The 21,818-nt window shown below is 41.4% G+C and overlaps 1 protein-coding gene across 1 annotated transcript in view; it reads right to left on the bottom strand.

Moving 5' to 3' along the window:
* col28a1a (collagen, type XXVIII, alpha 1a) overlaps positions 1–21,818 on the bottom strand; it is a 55,175-nt gene that overhangs the window by 12,181 nt on the left and 21,176 nt on the right. The window contains exons 4-9 of the mRNA XM_034161403.1: positions 19,359–19,418; positions 12,386–12,439; positions 8,867–8,911; positions 8,251–8,277; positions 7,586–7,630; positions 7,459–7,503 (exon numbers count right to left, since the gene is read on the bottom strand). Coding sequence (XP_034017294.1) covers positions 7,459–7,503; positions 7,586–7,630; positions 8,251–8,277; positions 8,867–8,911; positions 12,386–12,439; positions 19,359–19,418 — 276 coding nt within the window. The remainder of the gene's footprint in view (positions 1–7,458; positions 7,504–7,585; positions 7,631–8,250; positions 8,278–8,866; positions 8,912–12,385; positions 12,440–19,358; positions 19,419–21,818) is intronic.

Genomic DNA, 21,818 nt, shown 5'->3' on the forward strand with positions numbered 1-21,818 from the left:
TGAATGAAGTCTGCCTTTGTGGACACAAGCTTGGGGATCATAAAGTCAAGCTCCTTCAACTGGTCTTGGATGCCTCTCTGCTGGTCAGAGGGGATCCATTGCCTCCGTTGGTTATGCACCCTCTTTGTGACTTTTGCAAATTCTTGCAGGAGTCTTTGCCACTGAGATCAACTGCGGTGATGTGCATGCACTCTGACTCTGCCACTTGCAGTGTTGTAAACCTGCTCCAAAGTTGGACTACAGAATGTCTTGAATGAGACACTGTTGCCACACACAGTAAAATCGCCAGTGTAAAACTAACACTGACAGTGTTAAATTAACACTGACAGTGAACATATGGTCCCACTCTGGCCAGAGTAGGAACATACATATGTACACTAGGAGTGTTCATATGGTCCCACCCAAGTTACAAATTTTTTTGTCACCCTTCCTCTGGCAGGTGGCTGAGGTACCATCAGGACCACCAAAATCTCAACAAACAAAAACAACTTCTTTCCATACACAGCTCAACTAATAAATAATGCCAGAGAACCCCATTTACCCTGCCTACCCCCACCCTCACTTCCACAAAGGACAAGTTGCCCATCCCTGCACTGAAAGGTACTGTACACCTGTACACTGGATTAACGGTTTAACTGTATAACGGTTATGTTACATTTATTCACAGTGAATATAGTTTTGACTCCCTTGACCTGACTGCATTTGACCTTGGACCACAAGGTCAAGGTTACAAGGTCATGTCATAGTGGAGAAGGTAGAAACCAGTGGCTACCTGGATGGTCGAGAAAAAAACATTCAGAAATCAAAAACACTCCAATTCATTTCAAGCATTTGTCAAGGTTTGGTACTGTGTGATTATACTGCTTTTTTTTTCTGATATAGGCAAAAACATTGTAGCAAATATAGCCACAAACAAATCTTTACAGAATCAAACGTTGCCTTAATTTTCCACTTTTAACAAAGAAGTGACTCTCCACACATTTCTATCTATATCTTAAGATGACGGACTGTATTATCTCTTGACCAGCGGTCAGGAACAGAAAGCCCCCACCTTCTCACAAAATGGCCAGTCTTCCCAAACAGTCCCTGACCAAATTTACAATGCCTCATGAAAGCTTCAACAAACAGTCCCTTTGGATCAAAGAGACTTGTTGAAACAGGTCAGGGCAATTCCAGTTCACCTTGAATTTATTAGACAGTTTAATAAAAACCTGTCCAAAGTCAGAGGACGTCCAGACACCAACAGGATTCTCCCTACAAATAACAGCTCAATAAACCTAGAATCCAAACCACCCAGACACAAAAGTTCATAAAACGACCAACTTTGGGATGGAAACACAGTGCCCCCTGTGGGAAGAACACAGACCCTTCAATACATGAATATACTTTCTTTTAACAGAGAGAGAAATTGTAATTTCTGCTCCTGTTCATAGTTAACCAAAGGCAAAATTTCTATTACAATTTAATGTGTTACACATTTCTTTCTCATGACATTATGAGTATTCCGCTTATTTTATCTGCTCCTCAAATACTGACTTTTTCCTCCTGCCCACTTCTCATGCCTTGAGTAAGCAAAGCAGTAAAAGATCTTTTTCTTCTCCTCAGTGGTCCAATTTACAGTGGCATAGTTTCGTCGATTTATTTTGGCCCTTTGAGGCTGTTGCTGCTGAAGTCCAGGATCACAACTATGCTAATGTGGTGGATTATCCACCTGAGTGCTGCCGCAGGAGAGATCATTCCAGGCAGCACTGGGAGAAGTTGCACCATTGCTCTCCTCACACACCCTGGTGCCTAACTGTGATTTGGGGACCATTTTTATCCTGGTCGGCATCCGGCCAGTGCAATTTATCATTTTTAGACTTTTTCATATTAGGTTTGTGGAGTTTTTGTCCTCATACCGAGATCTGTCCCAGCAAACCCTCTTCACAGTGGGACCGAGGACACTCGAGGCAAGTGTCCAGTATTCCTGTTTAGAACTCTTATTAATAAATTGTCATGGTGAAAACATTGTTTCTGTTAATCACTTCCCGCTTCTAGAAAGGTTTAGTACAACGAGTCAGTTATCTTATATTTTGTTAGCCAAAGAAGAAAGAGGGTATAATGTAATTTATTGTATCTGATGGGTTTTTCAAATAACTTCCTCTGGGAGAAAACTGAGCACAAGAGGGCAGAGCTAACGACCATGTGTGTAGCCTCTTTAAAGGACATGTGTCACCAAAAACAAAACAATTTAACAATTAGGTTATTAATGGCCATCCAATGATCCACTGGAGTTACGTTGTGCATGTCCATGACCGGTTTCATTGTATCCGACATTCATAGCAACAACTATGGCGACTTCCGAAAACAAAGTACTCAGGTGTTTCCGACAAGTGATGTCACTACTAGAAGCATCCCAGCGTGCACTTCAATAGAACGTAGCTGCTAACATTAAGAACTGAGGCACAGATTAATTAATAATAAAGATTCAGTGCACCTGTGTCCATGAGCCATAAACACAGTCTGTCAATAATAATCTCTACTGGAGGATGAGTTTTGTGCACATTTAATTATGAATGTTGTTATCAATAAAAAAACAAAACAAAAAAAAAAACCCATCTGCTGCCGGGGAAAAAACGTCATGGAGGCGTTCATGTTCACAGTGGTAGGAGCCTCTCATCAACTGCACAGCATGCACACACACACACACACACACACACACACACACACACACACACACACACACACACGCAGACACACACACACACACACACACACAGATTCCAGCTCCAAATGCACAAAGTTAAACAAAAAAGCTTGCCACAAAACACAAAAGGGGTAAAATCCTGAACATGCAAGACTCATCCAGAGGTAGATTTATGCACGTATGTGTGCACGCATGATCATCAGCTGCTGCTCCACTTTTAGTTCTGTCACAATTGCGGCATATAAAGTCCATTAACTCCTGGAAATAATGCATTCTGACTTTTTCCAATGTAATAAATCCATCTCTGCATCCAGGAAGTCTGTTAAAAACAGCATCGTGGAGATGTCCCCACGTCCATTTCCACAGCTTCAGTAAACCAGCATCTACACAAGCAGCATGTCACCACATTTTAGGTTCCAAAATCTGACATTCTGAAAAGTTAAGAGTTTCATGGTGAACTGTGTCATCTCCTGTCTGTAAATCCTCTGTAAATCCAAGCCATCACTTTCGAACAAAGCTTGGAAGTTTCGTTTTTGGACGGAGCAGGTTCGTTTCCCTCTGTCTGTCAGTCATTGGGATGTTTCTGCTCATCTAAAATGTGCGTCACACATTGAAAAATGCTGAGAATTGTCGAATGAGATGTTTTCCAGAAATGCACCCGCTAATGCTCAGAGTGAGAGGAATAAAATCAGCGACCACTAATTATTAACACATGCATGAGCTGTGTGACAATGGCAATACAGGCACTCAAGCTCATTTAAGGCGTGAGTCAAGTTCTATGCATTTTGAAGACAACTTCCTAGCTGAGTTTTTCAAGTTAAGAGCAAATGTCTCAAAATTCCTTATTTTCTGCTCATTGCATTTTGTTAACTTAGGTTTTTCTCCACAACTTTCTTTGCAAAGCTTTTAACTTTTTCTAAATTTTACAAATACTTTAAATTCATCTTCCACAAGTTTTAGAAGCTACCGGAGCTAGAGGTGGGCGATACCGGGAATTTTGGTATTGATCCAATACCAAGTAAATACAGGCTCAGTATCGCCGATATCGATACCAATACAGATACTTTTTCATATTTAAGCTTCATAGATCCAAAGGATCCAAAACACCTAGGATACAATTTCGCCAAACATTGTACGTGACAACAAAATACTTTATTATCACAATCAACATCTTTGTTTCAACAAATATGATGATGATGATGGTGCAACAACAAAAGATAGAGAGTAGACTTTGATGAATCTGCGTGCGCAGCAGTCAGTGCGTGCGGGAGAGAAAAAAGCTTGAGTATCAATCTTTTTACAGGAGGATCGTTCAATATCAATATCAGCGTTGGTATCGATATTATCGATATTAGGATCAATCTGCCCACCTCTAACCAGAGCATTTTTGATAGTAAACATGAAAACCTTCAGCCTGGTTCGGTCGGTGTACCAAGCTTCTCCAGACATTTGGTCCTGCTGGGAAAACAAGCCGAATCCACCCCTGTAGTCATCTGGGAGACCCGGCGGGTTTACCTAGAAGCAGGTCAATTAAAGAAGACCAGGAACCAGACCAGACCAGGCTGCTCAGTCCACCTGATCCAAAGGACCCAGATAAGTGAACCTTCAAGTGTTTTGGTGGTCTTTGCTGTCAGTGTTGTCAGGTGCCTTTTTTTTTGTTGTTGTTGTTAATTTTCTTAATTTTTTAGAAATAATTTCCTAACCCAAAATTCACTGCTAAATTCCCACCAGATTTACTTTTTTGAATTTTGATTTTTCATTCGTTCATTTCTCTGGCTTTCCACATCTCATCATCAACATACCATCTCAGTCATAGAACTATGAATCATTACCCACATTGTCAACATCTCAGTCACTTTTGTTTGTACCTGTACATATGTAAATAAATCTGTAAATATCACACCATTCGATTTGTCCAGTTGAAGACAGATGTTCTATCAATCGTATCCAGAACTTATGACTTTCAGATCAAAGACTGATTAATATCGATCATAACATGATCAAGTTCCCACAGTATGCAGGTGGTGCCACTTTCAAGGTATTTCATTAAATTCCATATATAATGAGATATTGTTTTAACTTATATCCGCTACATTATAACATCCAAAAAAAGTGAAATTCAAATTTGCATTTTTTTTATATTAAACATTTTAAGCTGGTAGACATATTGTAGCACATTGAGGGTGTTATTTTACTCTTTAAGCTTCGGTTTGATGACAGTATGGCAGATTTATTCACAGTAAGATGTGCAGACTGCCAAAGGCACTTCTCACGGGAACGAGAGATGTTGTCAAAACTTTCCACAATCTGACAACGTCCAGGAGGCAATAGATAACAAGCCCATAAATACTAATCCTCTGATTCAACATCTACTCAAAGACTACAGGAAAACACTGCAGGCTCGGCTTCCCAGCTTTAGAAAGGACATATTATCCTGGGATGAGATGTAATCCACAACTCACATTCCACATGTGCAGAGCAACAGATGGACTCAGAGTGTGAGACTTCCACCGTGTCACTGACGCTTTCGGTTTGACCACACACACACACACACACACACATTCATATTTGAAGGCTCACACAAAGAAACACGCTTAATTTCATCTATTTAAAGTCTTTCTCTCTCGCATACATTAACATCTGCTCATAAAATGACTGACAGCAGCCAGAAGGACAAATGCAGTGATTCCTTAGGTCTCAGTCACCTTAATGGCACACATGCACCTGCTTCTGCACACACTCAGAGAATGTGGGAAGTGTACCACCTGTGGGTCTGCCTGCAGTCACATCTTATTTATTTGTGGTAAGTAACTGGTCTTTATTTTGTGACCTCATTGTGTCACAGTGTTAAAATATATCTCCCTGACCGCAGCAGTGGTCTCACTGGGCACTTTAAAAAGCAACGTGCATGCTCGTGTACGTACAGACCCTGCAATTACAGTTTATAGCATCTGCAATATCTGCAATATTTGACATCAGCAAATCAAAGCTGCTCTTTTTTAGGTGCATCAAAGGTAACACCAATTAATTCATCAATTAGTTGTCAATATATAACTGCCTAGTGGATCCTTGTCATTTCATTGGTGGCTTGTATGTCGTGTGACATGGATTATTCATACTATTTGCCGTTGTGTTTCATTTGCCGTGCAACAGTTCTTTTTAACGTGCAATTTTGGTGCTACATGAAATGTGCTATTGCACGCCTCAACTCCCGTGCATGCTCACACTACAGGGGGCGTTGTTTAGCTGAACATGGCGGAGTTTGTTATGCTGACGGACAGCGATTTGAAGGAGCTAATTGGCGGAGTTAATTCTAACACAAAAAAACAAAACAAATCCACTACGCTGTAAGCCGTCTGGAGCACTGATCTGTATATAACACTGGACAGCTCACTGGCCAATATTTTTGAAGCACATCAACCGCCATATTACCCCTCACATGTGATGCTCCTGAACGGTCTTTTTTGTTGATCTTTAAGCAGGCGCATGCAATTTTATTTTTTGTGATTTTGACAAAAAAAAGCCTTCATGTGCAGCCATAAACCACGCAAATCGCCAGTTCTAAAGCAAGTATGATTGTAAAGCCTCAGCCCCAATGATTAATAAGCCATGAAAAATAAGCCACACGTGTGTGTCAGCGATTATTTCAATCAATCAATTCAATCAATTTTATTTATATAGCGCCAACTCACAACAAACGTTTGCCCCAAGGCGCCTTATATTGTAAGGCAAGGCCATACAATAATTACGGAAAAACCCCAACGGTCAAAACAACCCCCTGTGAGCAAGCACTTGGCAACAGTGGGAAGGAAAAACTCCCTTTTAACAGGAAGAAACCTCCAGCAGAACCAGGCTCAGGGAGGGGCAGTCTTCTGCTGGGACTGGTTGGGGGTTTGAAGACTGATCCACGTTTTCATCTAATATGTATCGGTTATGAAGAAGCCTCTATGTGATCGGCTAGAACCGAACCTGTTCCTGGACAGTCACCTCAACACTTCCTCTCACTGGATTTATTTCTTCCGCGGCTTAACGGGTATGTTGACACCGTGCTCCAACTTTTAACTTTGTGTTCATCCATTAATGTCTGCAAAATTGCTCTTTTCTTGGAGAGTCGCCTCTGCTCTCCTTCTTGCTGGCTTCATTTCTTCCACGGCTTTAAACCCACATTTGACAATGTGATCCAACTTTTGACTTTGTGTTCATCCATTATTGACTGGAAAATCACTCTTTTGCGCGCGCTGCCGATCTGCATTCCTGGACAGTCACCTCTGCTCTCCTTCTCGCTGGCTTCCTTTCCATCTGTGCCTCATTTTACACCATGATCCAACTTTTAACTTTGTGTTTGTCCATTATTGACTAGAAAATCACTCTTTTTCGAGCTGTCGTTTTGCGTAAATGCTCACACACAAACTTAAAAGTTTGATTCATTTGATTCAGGTGTGGACCAGGGACACATCTAAAAGGTGCAAGACACCGGCCCTCAAGGACTGGAGATGAAGACCCCTGATTTAGACAGATAGAGAAAGAGTTTTGTGTGTGTGTGTGTGTGTGTGTGTGTGTGTGTGTGTGTGTGTGTGTGTGTGTGTGTGTGTGTGTGTGTGTGTGTGTGTGTGTGTGTGTGTGTGTGTGTGTGTGTGTGTGTGTGTGTGTGTGTGTGTGTGCTGCCTCGTCATTTGCATTTGTATAGGATATACAAATGTACAAATTGTATAGAGTCAATATATGAAAACCTTAAAAAAACAAAAAGCATCCGCGAGAGAAAACTGTTTCACCTTGTCTCCTTTGGGACCTCTGGTACCTGAAGGTCCAGCCACACCCTGAGGAAGAACATTAATAAAAATTGACGACATTTACATATTTGGTTGCCAAATTTTTAAGAATGTAATAGCCAAAACCTACTTGTTCTCCCTTTGTACCAGGAGCCCCAACTTCACCATTTTCCCCCTAAAATACAAAACCAAGAAGTAGTAGAGGACCCAGCTGAGATGTCATTTAGGAGAAAATAACAAGTTGTTCATTGGGGTCATATTAGCCTAGAATAGTTGAATTATCCTCTCCTATATAATGTGGATACTAGTCTAAGCTATGTCCTAGACTAAAAGAAGATACAATGTCCAAAGCACAATTTCTTTAAAAGTGTATTGAACCCATGGGTATGCATTTACACTCATGCTTTAGTGATGTTAAGCCATTTGAACATCGTTTTCTATACTGTCAATTATTAATTAATCAAAATTCTTGCAGGACCCACAAATCTCATGCAGACTGAAAAACAGCTTTTACCTCAGAGCTATCATGGCTCTCAACTCCGTCTCACCCTAAAAGCACTGCTGCATACCTACCTCCTTTTAATGTTTATTGCATTAACCTCTTTTGTAGTTTTATCTTTTTATTAATAATTTTTATTTTCTTTTAGGAGATTTACCCAGATATTTATTAGTTATTTTTACTGTGAGTGTTTGTTTTCTGTGTCATTATGAGTGGGATTTGACCTCATTGTACTTCTGCAATGACAATACAGGCACTCAAGCTCGAGTTCAACATCGTTGTTTAATGGTATGTACCTTTTCTCCTCTGGCACCAGGCTTCCCCTATAGAACACAGAAAAATTATATAAAACAGGTCAGTGAAATAACACCACATTTAAAAATTGGTTTCAGCATGAAATGGGTAAATATGAAGGTAGGTGTCCATGCATGAAATCATCTTTTACAAGAACAGTTTCATTATGTGAGTAAGAGCAGTCGTCCTGAGATGATACACTTGAATCATCTTACAACACGTGCTGATACAACATTTTTTACCACAAACACAATCGATAATATCATCGTTTTCACATGCTACATTTACAATCCAATAATCAACTCAAACCACTGATGTCTTACTGCCACGCTTAAATTAAATATTTAGCTGCTATGTTGGCTCATAACCAAATCTTCAGGACAACCTTTAGCTGCTTCTCAGTGAACAAGATAAACAGATGGTCAAGATATTTATTTTTAAAAAGTATGGATTAAATCCACTATGTTGAATAAAGACCAAATCTCTCTAAGAATATGAACTCTCTAAGAATGAACTAAGCCAATTGGACTTTAAAAGCCAAATAAATACACAAAAAGCTAAAAACACAACATTTCTGTCAGTCCAAAAGGATTATGGACAAGAATATTTCCTTCTTACCTCAAAGCCCCTTATTCCAGGTCGTCCATTAATGCCAGGTTCTCCCTACAGTGACAGAGGTCAAACAAAATATGAAAGGGCACTTTGGATTCTCTGAGTCATCAGCAGTGTCATGGTCTGGCCCTTTTGGGGCTAGCTGTTATGATTATGGACCTTTTTCCATGTTCTGAGCCTCTATGCCATGTCTTATTATCATTGTCATGTTCATGTTATGTTTGCTTTTGTTTCATTTATTCTCTGTGTATCTTTTCTTTGCCACATATTTAGTTTTGCTTTATTGTTTATTATTTGCTTTCACTCTTGGTCCCTTAGTTGCTTTAGTCTTAGTTTCATTCTGTTTATCACATTTATTATATTATGCTTTAGTCACAGGGTTTTGGTATTATTTATTGTTAGTGTTTCTTATCTGATTATGTTCCATTTGTTATTTATTGCACTTTCTGTTTATCAGTTATCTTGTTTCATTAATTGCATTATTCTCTAGTCATTGGGTTTGTTTATTCTCTGTTTATCAGTAGTTTATTTTGGCTCATCTCATTTGTGATTTCAGTTATGCTTTTATGTCCGGTTTTGTTTTCAGTTCTCATGTTCATGCTCTGTCCTGGTTATAGTTGTATTTTAATCTGTCCATGGTTTCTGTTTTTGCCTCATCTTCTTTGTTTGCCCCTGCACCAGCTCTTGTGTCCTCTCTGTCACTATGACTCTTTTTGCTATGCGTTTTCTTCCACTTCCAATCTTGCACCTGCTCACGTGTCTTTGTCTCTTTCATCACTCCACTCTGTGTTTTCCTGCCTTCACTTTCTTGCACTGTGCACAATCTTTGTCTTCCCCGGTCACGCCCCTTCCAGAACTTTCACTAACACCTGCATCTTGTTTCACTGATTACACCAACAGTTATTTAAGCCCTCACAGTCTCACAGCTCACCGCCAGATCGTTGTCTTTGTACACCTTCCAGCCCAGTTCCTGCTTTGTTCTTGCCTGTATGTATTTTGACTCTGCCTTGTTTTTGACCTTGACTTTGTCTTGCCTCTGATAGCTCTTACACTGTGTTTTTTGACCTGTGCCTGTTTCTTGTACCATGTGTCAGCCTCTTGTTCTTTTGCTACCTTTGCATCACTGCTGGACCACCCGTGTACTGAACCCCTGCCTGTTATTAAACCATTTGAACTTTATCAGTCTTGCAACCTTGCATTTGTGTCCCTCCGGTATGTGCCATGCCTGATAGAACGATCTGGCCAAACATGGACGCAGCGAGCTCCTCACCTGCTGTCACAGCCAAAGACTTTGCCGCCATCAAAAAACATTTTTTCTGAGACCCTCTTTCTTTTTGATTGTTTCCGCTCCTGCTTCACACCAAGGAAGAAGTTTGGTTATCTGTACCAAGCTCTGGACCTGGTTGAAGCAAATTCTTGGCTGTATGAATTTTTCCCTGACTTGGAAGTTCTGGATGAGTTTTTTGCTGAAGGAAGACTTCCAGCCTGGATTGAACAGCCTGAGCAGCACCTACCATCCAGCCCCTCTCTCTCTGACAGCAACACAGAGTGGGAAGACATTGACAGTGACATGTCATCTGAGGTTGAAGCACAGGCACTCAGAATCCAAGACTTATATTTTGAATTTCTGGATCATCCTGATCAGTGGCACAGGCAGCAAGTGTTTGAGGCTTTAGATCAGATACTGCAGGCCGAGCCTGATATTGTATCTTCATATCCAGATTTGGTGAACATTAAATCACTCTTTTTGCAAGATAAACTCCCATCATATCTGGAAGATCCAACAGACTTTTTGTTTGAATCAGAGCTTCATGAATACAGCTCGAATCCACCCTCTTACATAACCCTCTCTGACGCAGCAGTAGTGCTTCCTGGTTCACATATACCAGATTCTCAGCGGTCACCAGCGGCCCCACAAACTACGCCCAGTTTCATGCCCACACCGGCCCCACGGTGCACATCACTACAGACTCCAACTCAGGCATGTCAGCCGGAAGGATGGACACCTCAAACGGTATCTACACCGGAGCTCTCCACAACTCATCCAGCCCCAGTGCCAGCACCAAGGAGGATCCGCACACCCCAGTTACAGTCCTTGGCTCCCGCTCTCACCTCAGCTGCTAAGACTGAAGCACTATCATTGCCTGACTTTTTTCCATAGCCTCCCTCATGGTCACCCCCCGGACAGTTTGGGGGGAGGTTTGCCTGCCTGCTCATTTGTTCACCGTGGAGGTTTTGGTTGCCCTCCTGCATGCACTTCCCCTGGGTGCTGGTCTGTGTTCCCTGTCATGACTGCCCTCCGGCCATTCCCCCATCCCCCCGCCCATTGTCGGCTGGCGTCTGTGATTCTCTGGGCACGCTGGTGGCGGTCCGTTGGGGCGGGGGTACTGTCATGGTCTGGCCTTTTTGGGGCCAGCTGTTATGGTTATCGACCTTTTTCCATGTTCTGAGCCTCTATGCCATGTCTTATTATCATTGTCATGTTCATGTTATGTTTGCTTTTGTTTCATTTATTCTCTGTGTACCTTTTCTTTGCCACATGTTTAGTTTTACTTTATTGTTTATTATTTGCTTTCACTCTTGGTCCCTTAGTTGCTTTAGTCTTAGTTTCATTCTGTTTATCACATTTATTATATTATGCTTTAGTCACAGGGTTTTGGTATTATTTATTGTTAGTGTTTCTTATCTGATTATGTTCCATTTGTTATTTATTGCACTTTCTGTTTATCAGTTATCTTGTGTCATTAATTGCATTATTCTGTAGTCATCGGGTTTGTTTATTCTCTGTTTATCAGTAGTTTATTTTGGCTCTTCTCATTTGTGATTTCAGTTATGCTTTTATGTCCGGTTTTGTTTTCAGTTCTCATGTTCATGCTCTGTCCTGGTTATAGTTGTATTTTAATCTGTCCATGGTTTCTGTTTTTGCTTCATCTTCTTTGTTTGCCCCTGCACCAGCTCTTGTGTCCTCGTCTGTCACTATGACTCTGTTTGCTATGTGTTTTCTTCCACTCTTGCACCTGCTCACGTGTCTTTGTCTCTTTCATCACTCCACTCTGTGTTTTCCTGCCTTCACTTTCTTGCACTGTGCACAATCTTTGTCTTCCCCGGTCACGCCCCTTCCAGAACTTTCACTAACACCTGCATCTTGTTTCACTGATTACACCAACAGTTATTTAAGCCCTCACAGCTCACCGCCAGATCGTTGTCTTTGTACACCTTCCAGCCCAGTTCCTTGCTTTGTTCTTGCCAGTATGTATTTTGACTCTGCCTTGTTTTTGACCTTGACTTTGTCTTGCCTCTGATAGCTCTTACACTGTGTTTTTTGACCTGTGCCTGTTTCTTGTACCACATGTCAGCCTCTTGTCCTTTTGCTACCTTTGCATCACTGCTGGACCACCCGTTTACCGAACCCCTGCCTGTTATTAAGCCATTTGAACTTTATCAGTCTTGCGAGCTTGCATTTGTGTCCCTCCGGTTTGTGCCATGCCTGATAAGCAGTAGATTATGAAGACAACAGAGACTTACATGGGATCCCTTTGGACCTGGAGCACCATGAGACCCCTGCTCGCCTGGTTTCCCCTAGGTGAAAGTAAAACAAGAGTGGCACAATGAGAACATTTGTGCCCCTTTTAACATTGACCCCCACAAGTCAAAGGTGACAAGGACATTATTTTTGAGGTCTGCCTGCAACCTTTGTTCAGTCTAAACCTCCAACCATATGCAGGAGGTTCTCAGGTCACTTCACATACATTATTCCAGCTGTATCCAAGTATCACTGAGGCATCAGTGCTTTGCATCACCCATTCACACACACCAGTGTCAAGAGTGCTACGATGCAAGATGCTCAGCAGTATGCTGGGGGCAACTGGGGGAATAAGGATCTTTCCAACGGCACTTAGTGATGGTGCTGGCTTCATACCATACGTCACTTTGGGGGAAAATTCCATTTGAACACAAAAAAAAAATGGAGAAAAATGAGCATATGGATTCCTTTCACAGTAGCTACACTATTGTTGATATGGTCTTTCTACTTGTAGCATGTGATGGCACTTGCTGTCAGAAGTTTAAAATTTCAACTTTTACTGACTGCAAGTAAATGAAAGCACAAGGGTCATTCCATGCCATGTCAGCCAGTGGTCCCCACATGACCCCCTTCAAAAAAAGTGAAAAACACTGCACTTGCTCCCCAGCCAGAGAAATAGAAATACCCCAAGTTTTAATGAGCCAGCTCTAATACTTTAGGCACAGGAGCTGTTTCAAAATTGCAGCATTTTTGTTCTAATTTGAAAAAAGCACTTTCTGGTCAACTTTGGAGAGCAATATAGCCTAGCCAAATTAAGTGAAACCCCTCAAACTTAGTATCCTAGGCAAAATTATACTGGAAAAGCCATATCTAGCATCAAAACAATGATATCTGGCTTCATTTTTTATCCAACTGTTCTTAAAAACTGCCAAAAACTGTATATTTTTTAAACGAGGTCTTACTTTGAGCATGCGCTGTGTCAAAATGGATAAATACCCACACTTCTCTTTACAGGCATAGACTCTCATGAACTAGTTCCAATGCCAGAATGTTTAAATTTTGCATTTCAGCTTAAATTTTGCTTGCAAGAGAAAAATTGAAGTTACGCAATTTCGTTTTGTCGCAAAAATACCCCATAATTGACCACAAAAATCACCAGGTGAGCAATTGATAAAAAATTTGAAATTTCAACCATGCAATTATATGGATGTAAAGATTATATAGACTAAATTTCAAGTTTGGGCAAGAAATATTTATATATTTTAATTTTTCTGAAAAGTCATAAGTTTTTATGAATACAGATCCAACAACACATGATATACAATGTCATGTAATCTAAAAATACTTTCAAGGTTTACCTGAATGATTCCTTTCTTATATTTAATAGTTAATACACAGTGAACCAGTAATATTTCCTACATAATCTTTAAAATGCACACATTTGTAAACAAACTGCTCTTAATCTAGGTATACCATGTATATTAAACAAAGCCATCATGTCCGAAAACTATGTTCTTGGGTTATGTACAGGAAAACGTGTTTTCTGCAGACACAGCACAGGCAAAAAGGCTAATAGTAAATCAGCTACTGTAATATTTGTCATCAGTATGCATGTTATGTGTGCAAAAACCCTGGGAGAAGTGACAACTTTGTTCTGATCACTGTCATTCAGACTGTACTTGTGAGCACCAGCATCACTCAAATCAACAAAATTGTGAAAGCCAACTGTCTTACACAGTGTCTTTCGATGACATTCATCTTGCAAAGTCAACCCTAGAGCACATTTTGCTTCATGATTGATGATTATATGATTAGGCAATGGTCAGAATTCCCAGAAATTCTTTGACCTATTTCTGGGTAACCAGGTTGAAATTAGATTGTTCAGTTAATCCCACCTTCTGGGAAATTCTAAATATAGCCTGACCTTTTTCTGGGAAATTGTCAAAATTATCATTCATTTGGGTACCCTGTGCTGTTGCATCCATCTGCAATACAGTTTTTTACCAAGTTAAAATAATTGTATAATTATTATAGTTATTATGTAATAACTATATATTCACATTTCTGGCCCATTGATTAAGACTTAACACCATATAGTCAATGTGCGATTTCACACAATATTGCCTATTGTAAAAAAAATAATTAAAATGGAAATATTTCTTACCCAAACTTGAAATTTAGTATATATCATCTTTACATCCATATAATTGCATGGTTGAAATTTTTTTTAATCAGTTGCTCACCTGGTGATTTTTGTGGTCAATTAGAGGGTATTTTTGCAAAATCGAAATTGCACGATTTCAATTTTTCCCTCACAAGCACAATTTTGGCTGAAATGGAAAAATGAAACATTCTGGTGTTGTAACTGATTCATGAGAGTCTATGCCTGTAAGGAGAAGCATGAGCATTAATCTATTTTGACACAGTGCATGCTCAAAGTCAGACCTCGTTTAGAAAAAATACAATTTTTGGCAGGTTTTAAGAACACTTGGATAAAAAATGAAGCCAGATATCATTGTTTTGATGCCAGATATGGCTTTTCCAGTATGATTTTGTGTAGGATACTAAGTTTGAGGGGTTTCACTTAATTTGGCTAGGCTATATTGCTCTCCAAAGTTGGCCAGAAAGTGCTTTTTTCAAATTAGAACAAAAATGCTGTGATTTTGAAACTGCTCCTGTGCTTAAAGTACTGTATTAGAGCTGGCTCATTAAAACTTGGGGTTTTTCCATTTCTCTGGCAGGGGAACAAGTACAATTTTTTTTCTTTTCTTTTCTTTTTTTTTTTTTTTTTTTTGGAAGGGGTCATGTGGGGAAATTTTTTAAAATTTGACCCATTTGGCATGGAATGACCCACAAGGAAAAAAAAACAAAAGTCTTTTTATCATTAATGAGAAGAAAAGCTGGGCAGCAGCATAGAGTCATCTGGTGATTCTCCCTCTTTGGAGAATGGAGTTTGGCATAGGTTTTATGCCAGATGCCCTTTCCAATGCAACTCCAGAATAGGCAAAGGTGGTCTTGGACTGGCAACCTACTATCCACTATTAATCAGGGAAATTAATTCAATTATCGTCAATTTCATTTCTTATTCTATTGTTTAATGGGTCACAATAACCTGCCTCAATTTCTTGACATTGGTCCGCATGTCTAAATTACAAGTGTTTTTACACTGCAAACAAACTGAACCATCAAACATGACCACCTCATTTGGGTGGACCAACATTTAGTCCATTGGTCCAGATTCTGGACCACAGTCTGAGGCAGCTTTCACAACTGCTATTTTGAGTTTGCCAAAACTGTAAAGTCTGAAGGTCCGACCTTTAAGCAGGTGTCCCACATGCACAAGAGCAGCACAGGAAAAAAAAACTGGTGTGGTGATCCTTTCTCCTTCCTCAATTTACAAGAAGGTAGTAAACTCTGAAGTGATCAATTTCTCATTCTCTAACAAACATGTTTAAAAATCTACCGTACTGATTTTAAATTGCACTCTTTGATGATGATGACACTGAAATACAATTTGTTGTGTATCCCTAAGCCAGGGCATCCACTGATTCCACAAAAATCAAAACTTCCACAAGCTGAAGATGAGTGAACCTTTCCTTGCTAACAAAGTACCCAGATCATTAGACGCCATGACCTCACCCAACTCCCAGTCCATGCAAGTAGAGAAGAGGTTCCAGACCCATCCCTGACAAATGCCAGAATTCACTGAGGAGTCAGATTCTCTGTGCCCAAGCCAGGAATAATGTCCTACAACCTGTTTGGGGATCCTGCAAATTCTCACGTTGTTCCACAAAGAAGCCCACTCATCATCACTCACTCATCTTCAACCACTTTTCTGGGTTCAGGTCACAGGGGGCAACAGCTCCAGCAGGGAACCCCAGATTTCCCTCTCCTGTGCCACATTGACCACCTCTGACTGGGGGATCCCAAGGTGTTTCCAGGCCAATGTGGAGATATAATCTTTCCACCTAGTCCTGGGTCTTCTCCGGGATCTCCTCCCAGATGGACGTGCCTGGAACACCTCCCTAGAGAGGCACCCAGGAGGCATCCTTACCAGATGTCCAAACCACCTCAGCTGGCTCCTTTCAACGCGAAGGAGCAGCGGCTCTACTCCGAGCTCCCCGTGGATGACCGAACTTCTCACCTTATCTCCAAGGGATACACAAGCCACCCTCCTGAGGAAGCCCATTTCGGCCACTTGTATCCGTGATCTAGTTCTTTCAGTCACAACCCAACCCTCCAAAGAGTAGGAACAAAGAATGAGCAGTAGATTGACAACTTCACCTTTTGGCACAGCTCCCTTTTCGTCACAACAGTATGGTAGAATGAAAGCAATACCCCCCTGCTGCACCGACTGTCTGGCCAATCTCATGCTCCTTTGTCCCCTCACTCGTGAGCAAGACCCCGAGGTACTTGAACTCCTTCACTTGGGGCAAGACCATATTTCCTATGTGTAGTTGGCAATTCATTGGTTTCCTGCTGAGAACCATGGCCTCAGATTTAGAGTTGCTGATCCTCATCCCAGCTGTTTCACACTTGGCTGTGAACTGATCCATTGAGTGTTGGAGGTCACCGGCCGATGAAGCCAACAGGACCACATCATCTGCAAAAAGCAGTGATGAGACCTTGAGCCCACCAAACTGGAAACCCTCCTCCCAACCAATTATGCCTCGATATCCTGTCTATGAATATCACAAACAGGACTGGTGACAAGGCGCAGCCCTGGCGGAGGCCAACCCCCACCGCAAATGAGTCCAACTTACTGATGAGCTCCCGAACACAGCTCTTGCTTTGCAAGTACAGTGATTGGATGGCCCTGAGGAGGGACCCTTCACTCCATACTCCTGCAACACCTCTCACAGTATCTCCTGATGTACCCAATCAGACGCCTTCTCCAAGTCCACAAAACACATGTAGACTGTGACAGTGAAGAGCTGGTCGGTTGTTCCACAACCAGGATGGAACCCGCATTGTTCTTCTTCAGTCAGAGGTTCGACTATTGGTCACACCCTCCTTTCCAGCACCCTGGAGTAGACTTTACCAGGGAGGCTGAGTAGTGTGATGCCCCTGTTACTGTAGTGTTAATAATAACTCATACAAGCATGGCAGACAGAACAGTACAATACCCCTATAGTCTTTGCAACCCAGGCAATTGCTCTCTCCTTAATAAAAAGAGGCAACAAGTCCTTTCTTCCAGTCTGCTTTCATGATATCTGTCTTCCACATCGAAGTAAAGATTGCATTCAACTTCAGGAGAACATCATCTTCACCTGCCTGAAGATGGTCAGCTCTGACACCACAGATCATTGCAGCTTTACGCAACCTCAGTACCACTGCTGCAATCTCACTGAACTTCAGCAGTTCACAGCTGAGGGCGGCAGCATTCCCAGCGTGATGTTAAGCTACACTGAGAACTGCCAGTGGTCTTCCAGTCTGGTGATAATGTATTGGTAGTGTCAGTGTTGGAACTGGCACTCCAGCCACTGTAAAACACCTTGCAAAGCTCAACTGCAGAAGAACAAGATCGCTTGTGAGTAGCTCAGCTGCTGTCCTCTAGTGGAGGATGGTAAGCATTATGAAGCAGATAGCAGAAGGTTATACGTGCATGCAGAAAATATTCATAGTGCTTCACTTTTTCCACATTTTGTTATGTTACAGCCTTGTTCCAAAATGGATGAAATTAATCCCCCCCCCCCCCCCCCCAAAAAAAAAAATTCTAATCATAACGCACCAAGATGACAACATAAAAAAAATCATTTTTGACATTTTTGGAAATTTATTTAAATTAAAAAATGAAGAAATCACATGCACATACTTTAAGTATTCACGCCCTTTATTCAATACCTTGTTGATGTATCTTTGGCAGCAAGTACAGCCTCAAGTCTTCTTTAAAATTTCTCTTTGGGCAGATTTGCCCATCCCTCTTTGCAGCACCTCTTAAGCTCCATCAGGTTGGATGGGGAGTGTCAGTGCACAGCCATTTTCAGATCTCTCTAGAGATGTTTAATCAGATTCAGGTCTGGGATCTGGCTGGGCCACTCAGGGACATTCACAGAGTTGTCCTGAAGCCACTCCTTTGATATCTTGGCTTGTCCTGCTAGAAGATGAACTGTTGCCCCAGTCTGAAGTCAAGAGCACTCTGGAGCCGGTTTTCATCCAGGATGTCTCTGTGCATTGCTGCATTCATTTATCCCTGACTAGTCTCCCAGTTCCTACTACTGAGAATGCTTGTTAGACCCCTACATGAACATCCTCCATAAATATCTAAACAGCATTTGAGAAAACACACAGATTGAAACCTCACCAGCTAATGACCGGGCCATCTGTTAGCAAGTTCCTGCTCTGCTCCGGTGTTCTGTCGGGACACTGGCCGTCAGCTCGAAGGTGAGCTGAGATGAGCCGCTGCTCAGCTCGACTCCAAAGCTCTGAAGTGATCAGAGGAGGTGAAGTTATTCTTTTTTTTTTTGGAACTTCATCTCTGCTGCTGAAGTGATTGGCTTCATTTCCGCTCTGGCTTTGAGCTCTGTCTATGAGCTCTGTCTACGAGCCGTGAGCAGCTTTCATATTCAGTCATTTGCATGTTTATATATGTATAATAGCTGTATAATAAACAAATTATTAACCTCACTTGCTCAGTCTGTACGGAACTATCAGACCTCAGTGTTTTTTGCATGAACCTCGCTGTCGCTTGGTCCGTACTTACACCTCGATCTGATATTTCACAGTCGGTTAATAATCCTTTAATATCACATGATGATGTCATCAACATACGATATTAGAAAATAACATTCTATTGTCTGATTTTTATGAACTCTTGAGCATCCTTGTAGCTCTTGTAGTTTTTCTTGTTTCTGCTGAGATGATCTGTTGCAGCAGAAGCCTGCAGACCTTTAGTGATGATGATGAGAAGGATGATGATGATTTCACATGTAACCATTTTAATTAAGTGAACAACATCAGTAAGAAGCATCTTACCGGTTTACCCGGGTGACCCCTCTGTCCCTTCTCACACAGGCAGCTCTTTGGCTGTGGACACTAAAATAAAGACACGGTAATAGAAAAAACAAAAGCACATAAAACACACTGTGCAGAATAATACTATTTTAATCTTATATTTCATGTTTAACTTGATCCATGCACTTGCAGCTGTATCAAACAGCAACTCTGCTGCACTTAAACAGCTGTTAAAGGGACACACCTTCAGTCCCTTAACACAGGGGTTCTCAAACTCCACCCGTCCAAAAAGAACAATTTAAAATGGATCATCGGTTAGGGCCCTTTCACACATAGTACGAATGTGGTCGAATTGCGCATGAAGCAGGAATCGTATACAGCACGTGTAAAACTGGAGCTGCTTCCAGTGCCTCGTACACCTGTTGCTACAACTATTTGCGCACACCAGCAGCTGAAAGACAGAGTGTGCCCTGTGAGAGCCCATTCACTCCCTCTTACGACAGATGTCGGCCAAATTCCAGCTGACACATACGAAAATCTAACACTGCTCGCGTGGCACTTAGAAAATGTGTAGCCATTTGTGCTATTAGCACGACAACAGTCAGCAGACAATCACTGTCGAGCTGGCGGTGAAATGTGTCTAAGTGCCACCATGACTGCGGAGTTGCCGAGTACACATGTGGCGTGCCAGAGTGTCGGCTCCCCCAATAACACATGTATGTGTTTCACATGTGGGGACATGTACGTGTGTGTGGTTCATGCGCACCACCACAGGCGAGGCGCCTTTCATCTGATCACCAAGTGACACCTTGGTTTGTGCACTGAATGGGCAGGGGGCATGGCTGGCTGCCAACAGCAGGAGCTGTTGACAACTCTGGTGGACTATATGACAAGCCAACAATGCGACAAATACACCACTTTCAGACACATATCAGCAGAAATACACCGTAACAAATGCCGTTTGGTTAGTTATCACTGCACTTTTTTCTCTTTTTTTAAAGAATACGTTCATGTCCTTGTTGATTTCAGGCATTTCAGGACAGCGATGGTAGTGCAGTGGTAAAGTTTCTGGCTGGCAATGAGAGCTTTTGTAAATTGCAGGTTCGAATCCCGTGGGCGGCATGTATTTTTCTTTTTTTTTTCACAGCAGCTGCGTGATGTGGTTACTCCAGCTGCTCAATTTAAATTTCAATTTATTTTCATTTATATAGCGACAAATAATAACAAAGTAGCCTCAAGGTGCTTCACACAAGTAAGGTCTAACCTTACCAACCCCTCGCATTGTGTTCCCGTTGCGACAGCACAACACCGTTGCATGAATGAAACCATCGCAGTGGGTTCGTTCAAGCCTGCCTTGTGGCTCAATGTTTTTGTGGTTCGCTCATACGAGCTGTTCCGCCGTGATTTGCCCTGATTTGTACGATGTGTGCAGGGGCCCTTAGGATTTGGAAATTAATAATTAATTTTAATAAGACATTGTCAAAGTGTTTGATGCCATACATCCATTAACAAATTTTACAGGGTGAGAACCTTAATTATCCAGGAGGGACTCAGAGTAGAGCCACTGCTTTTTCACATTGAAAGGTAGTTCAGGCAACTGGTGAGGATTCTCCCTGGTCACCTCCCTAGGTTCCACCAGACATGTCAAACTGGGAGGAGACTTTCTGGAAGACCCACGGCATGCCAGAGGTATTATATATCCCAGCTGGCTTGTGAACACCCCGGAATCACCCAGAAAGAGTTAGAGCACTTGGCGCAGATAAAGAAATGTGGACTAAGATGCTTGATCTGCTGCCTCTGACCTGGAGCCAAACAAGCAGCAGAAAATGAATGAATGAACATTTTATACCTACCCCCTCACCTCTGCCCCCCCCCCCCCCCCCACACACACACACACACACACACACGACTGTGTCCATGAGTCCCTGCTCGAGAGTCTGAGAACCACTGCTATAACATAACTTTTCAGTCTCATGGCATTGCTGTTTTTCACCAGAATAATTATGAAAACTTAAAATCATCTCACATGGGGGAAAGAATCACTTATCCTGGTTTTGATAACTGCATTCTGAAAGAAATGAAGAAGTAAAGTATTAATAGGTGATTCTTAGACTATGGACACTTATTATGTCCTTTGATCATATTATATGAAAAACAGAAAAAAAGGGGAAATTTCACACTTTTATAGTTATCTTTACAATGAAAGTGTGTTAAGAAATTTGTTCTAGTAGTCTATGATGACTTTTTCACCTTTTTTCAGTATCATTATATGCAAATATTGCCATTTTGTGCTTGTCCCACACCCAGACTTTTGATCTTCAATGATAAAAATGAATGGTAAAGAAACGTTTTTCTAATGTTTTAAAATCTCTCTGAATAAAACATAAGTAAAATAATCAAAACATAATTGGGGTATTCAATGTCATACAACTGTTCTGATTTTTTTAAACAAAATGTAGTTGTCCCACACTATTGCCGTAA

Source organism: Thalassophryne amazonica, chromosome 20, assembly GCF_902500255.1.
Source record: "Thalassophryne amazonica chromosome 20, fThaAma1.1, whole genome shotgun sequence".
In the NCBI taxonomy this organism is placed as follows: Eukaryota; Metazoa; Chordata; class Actinopteri; order Batrachoidiformes; family Batrachoididae; genus Thalassophryne; species Thalassophryne amazonica.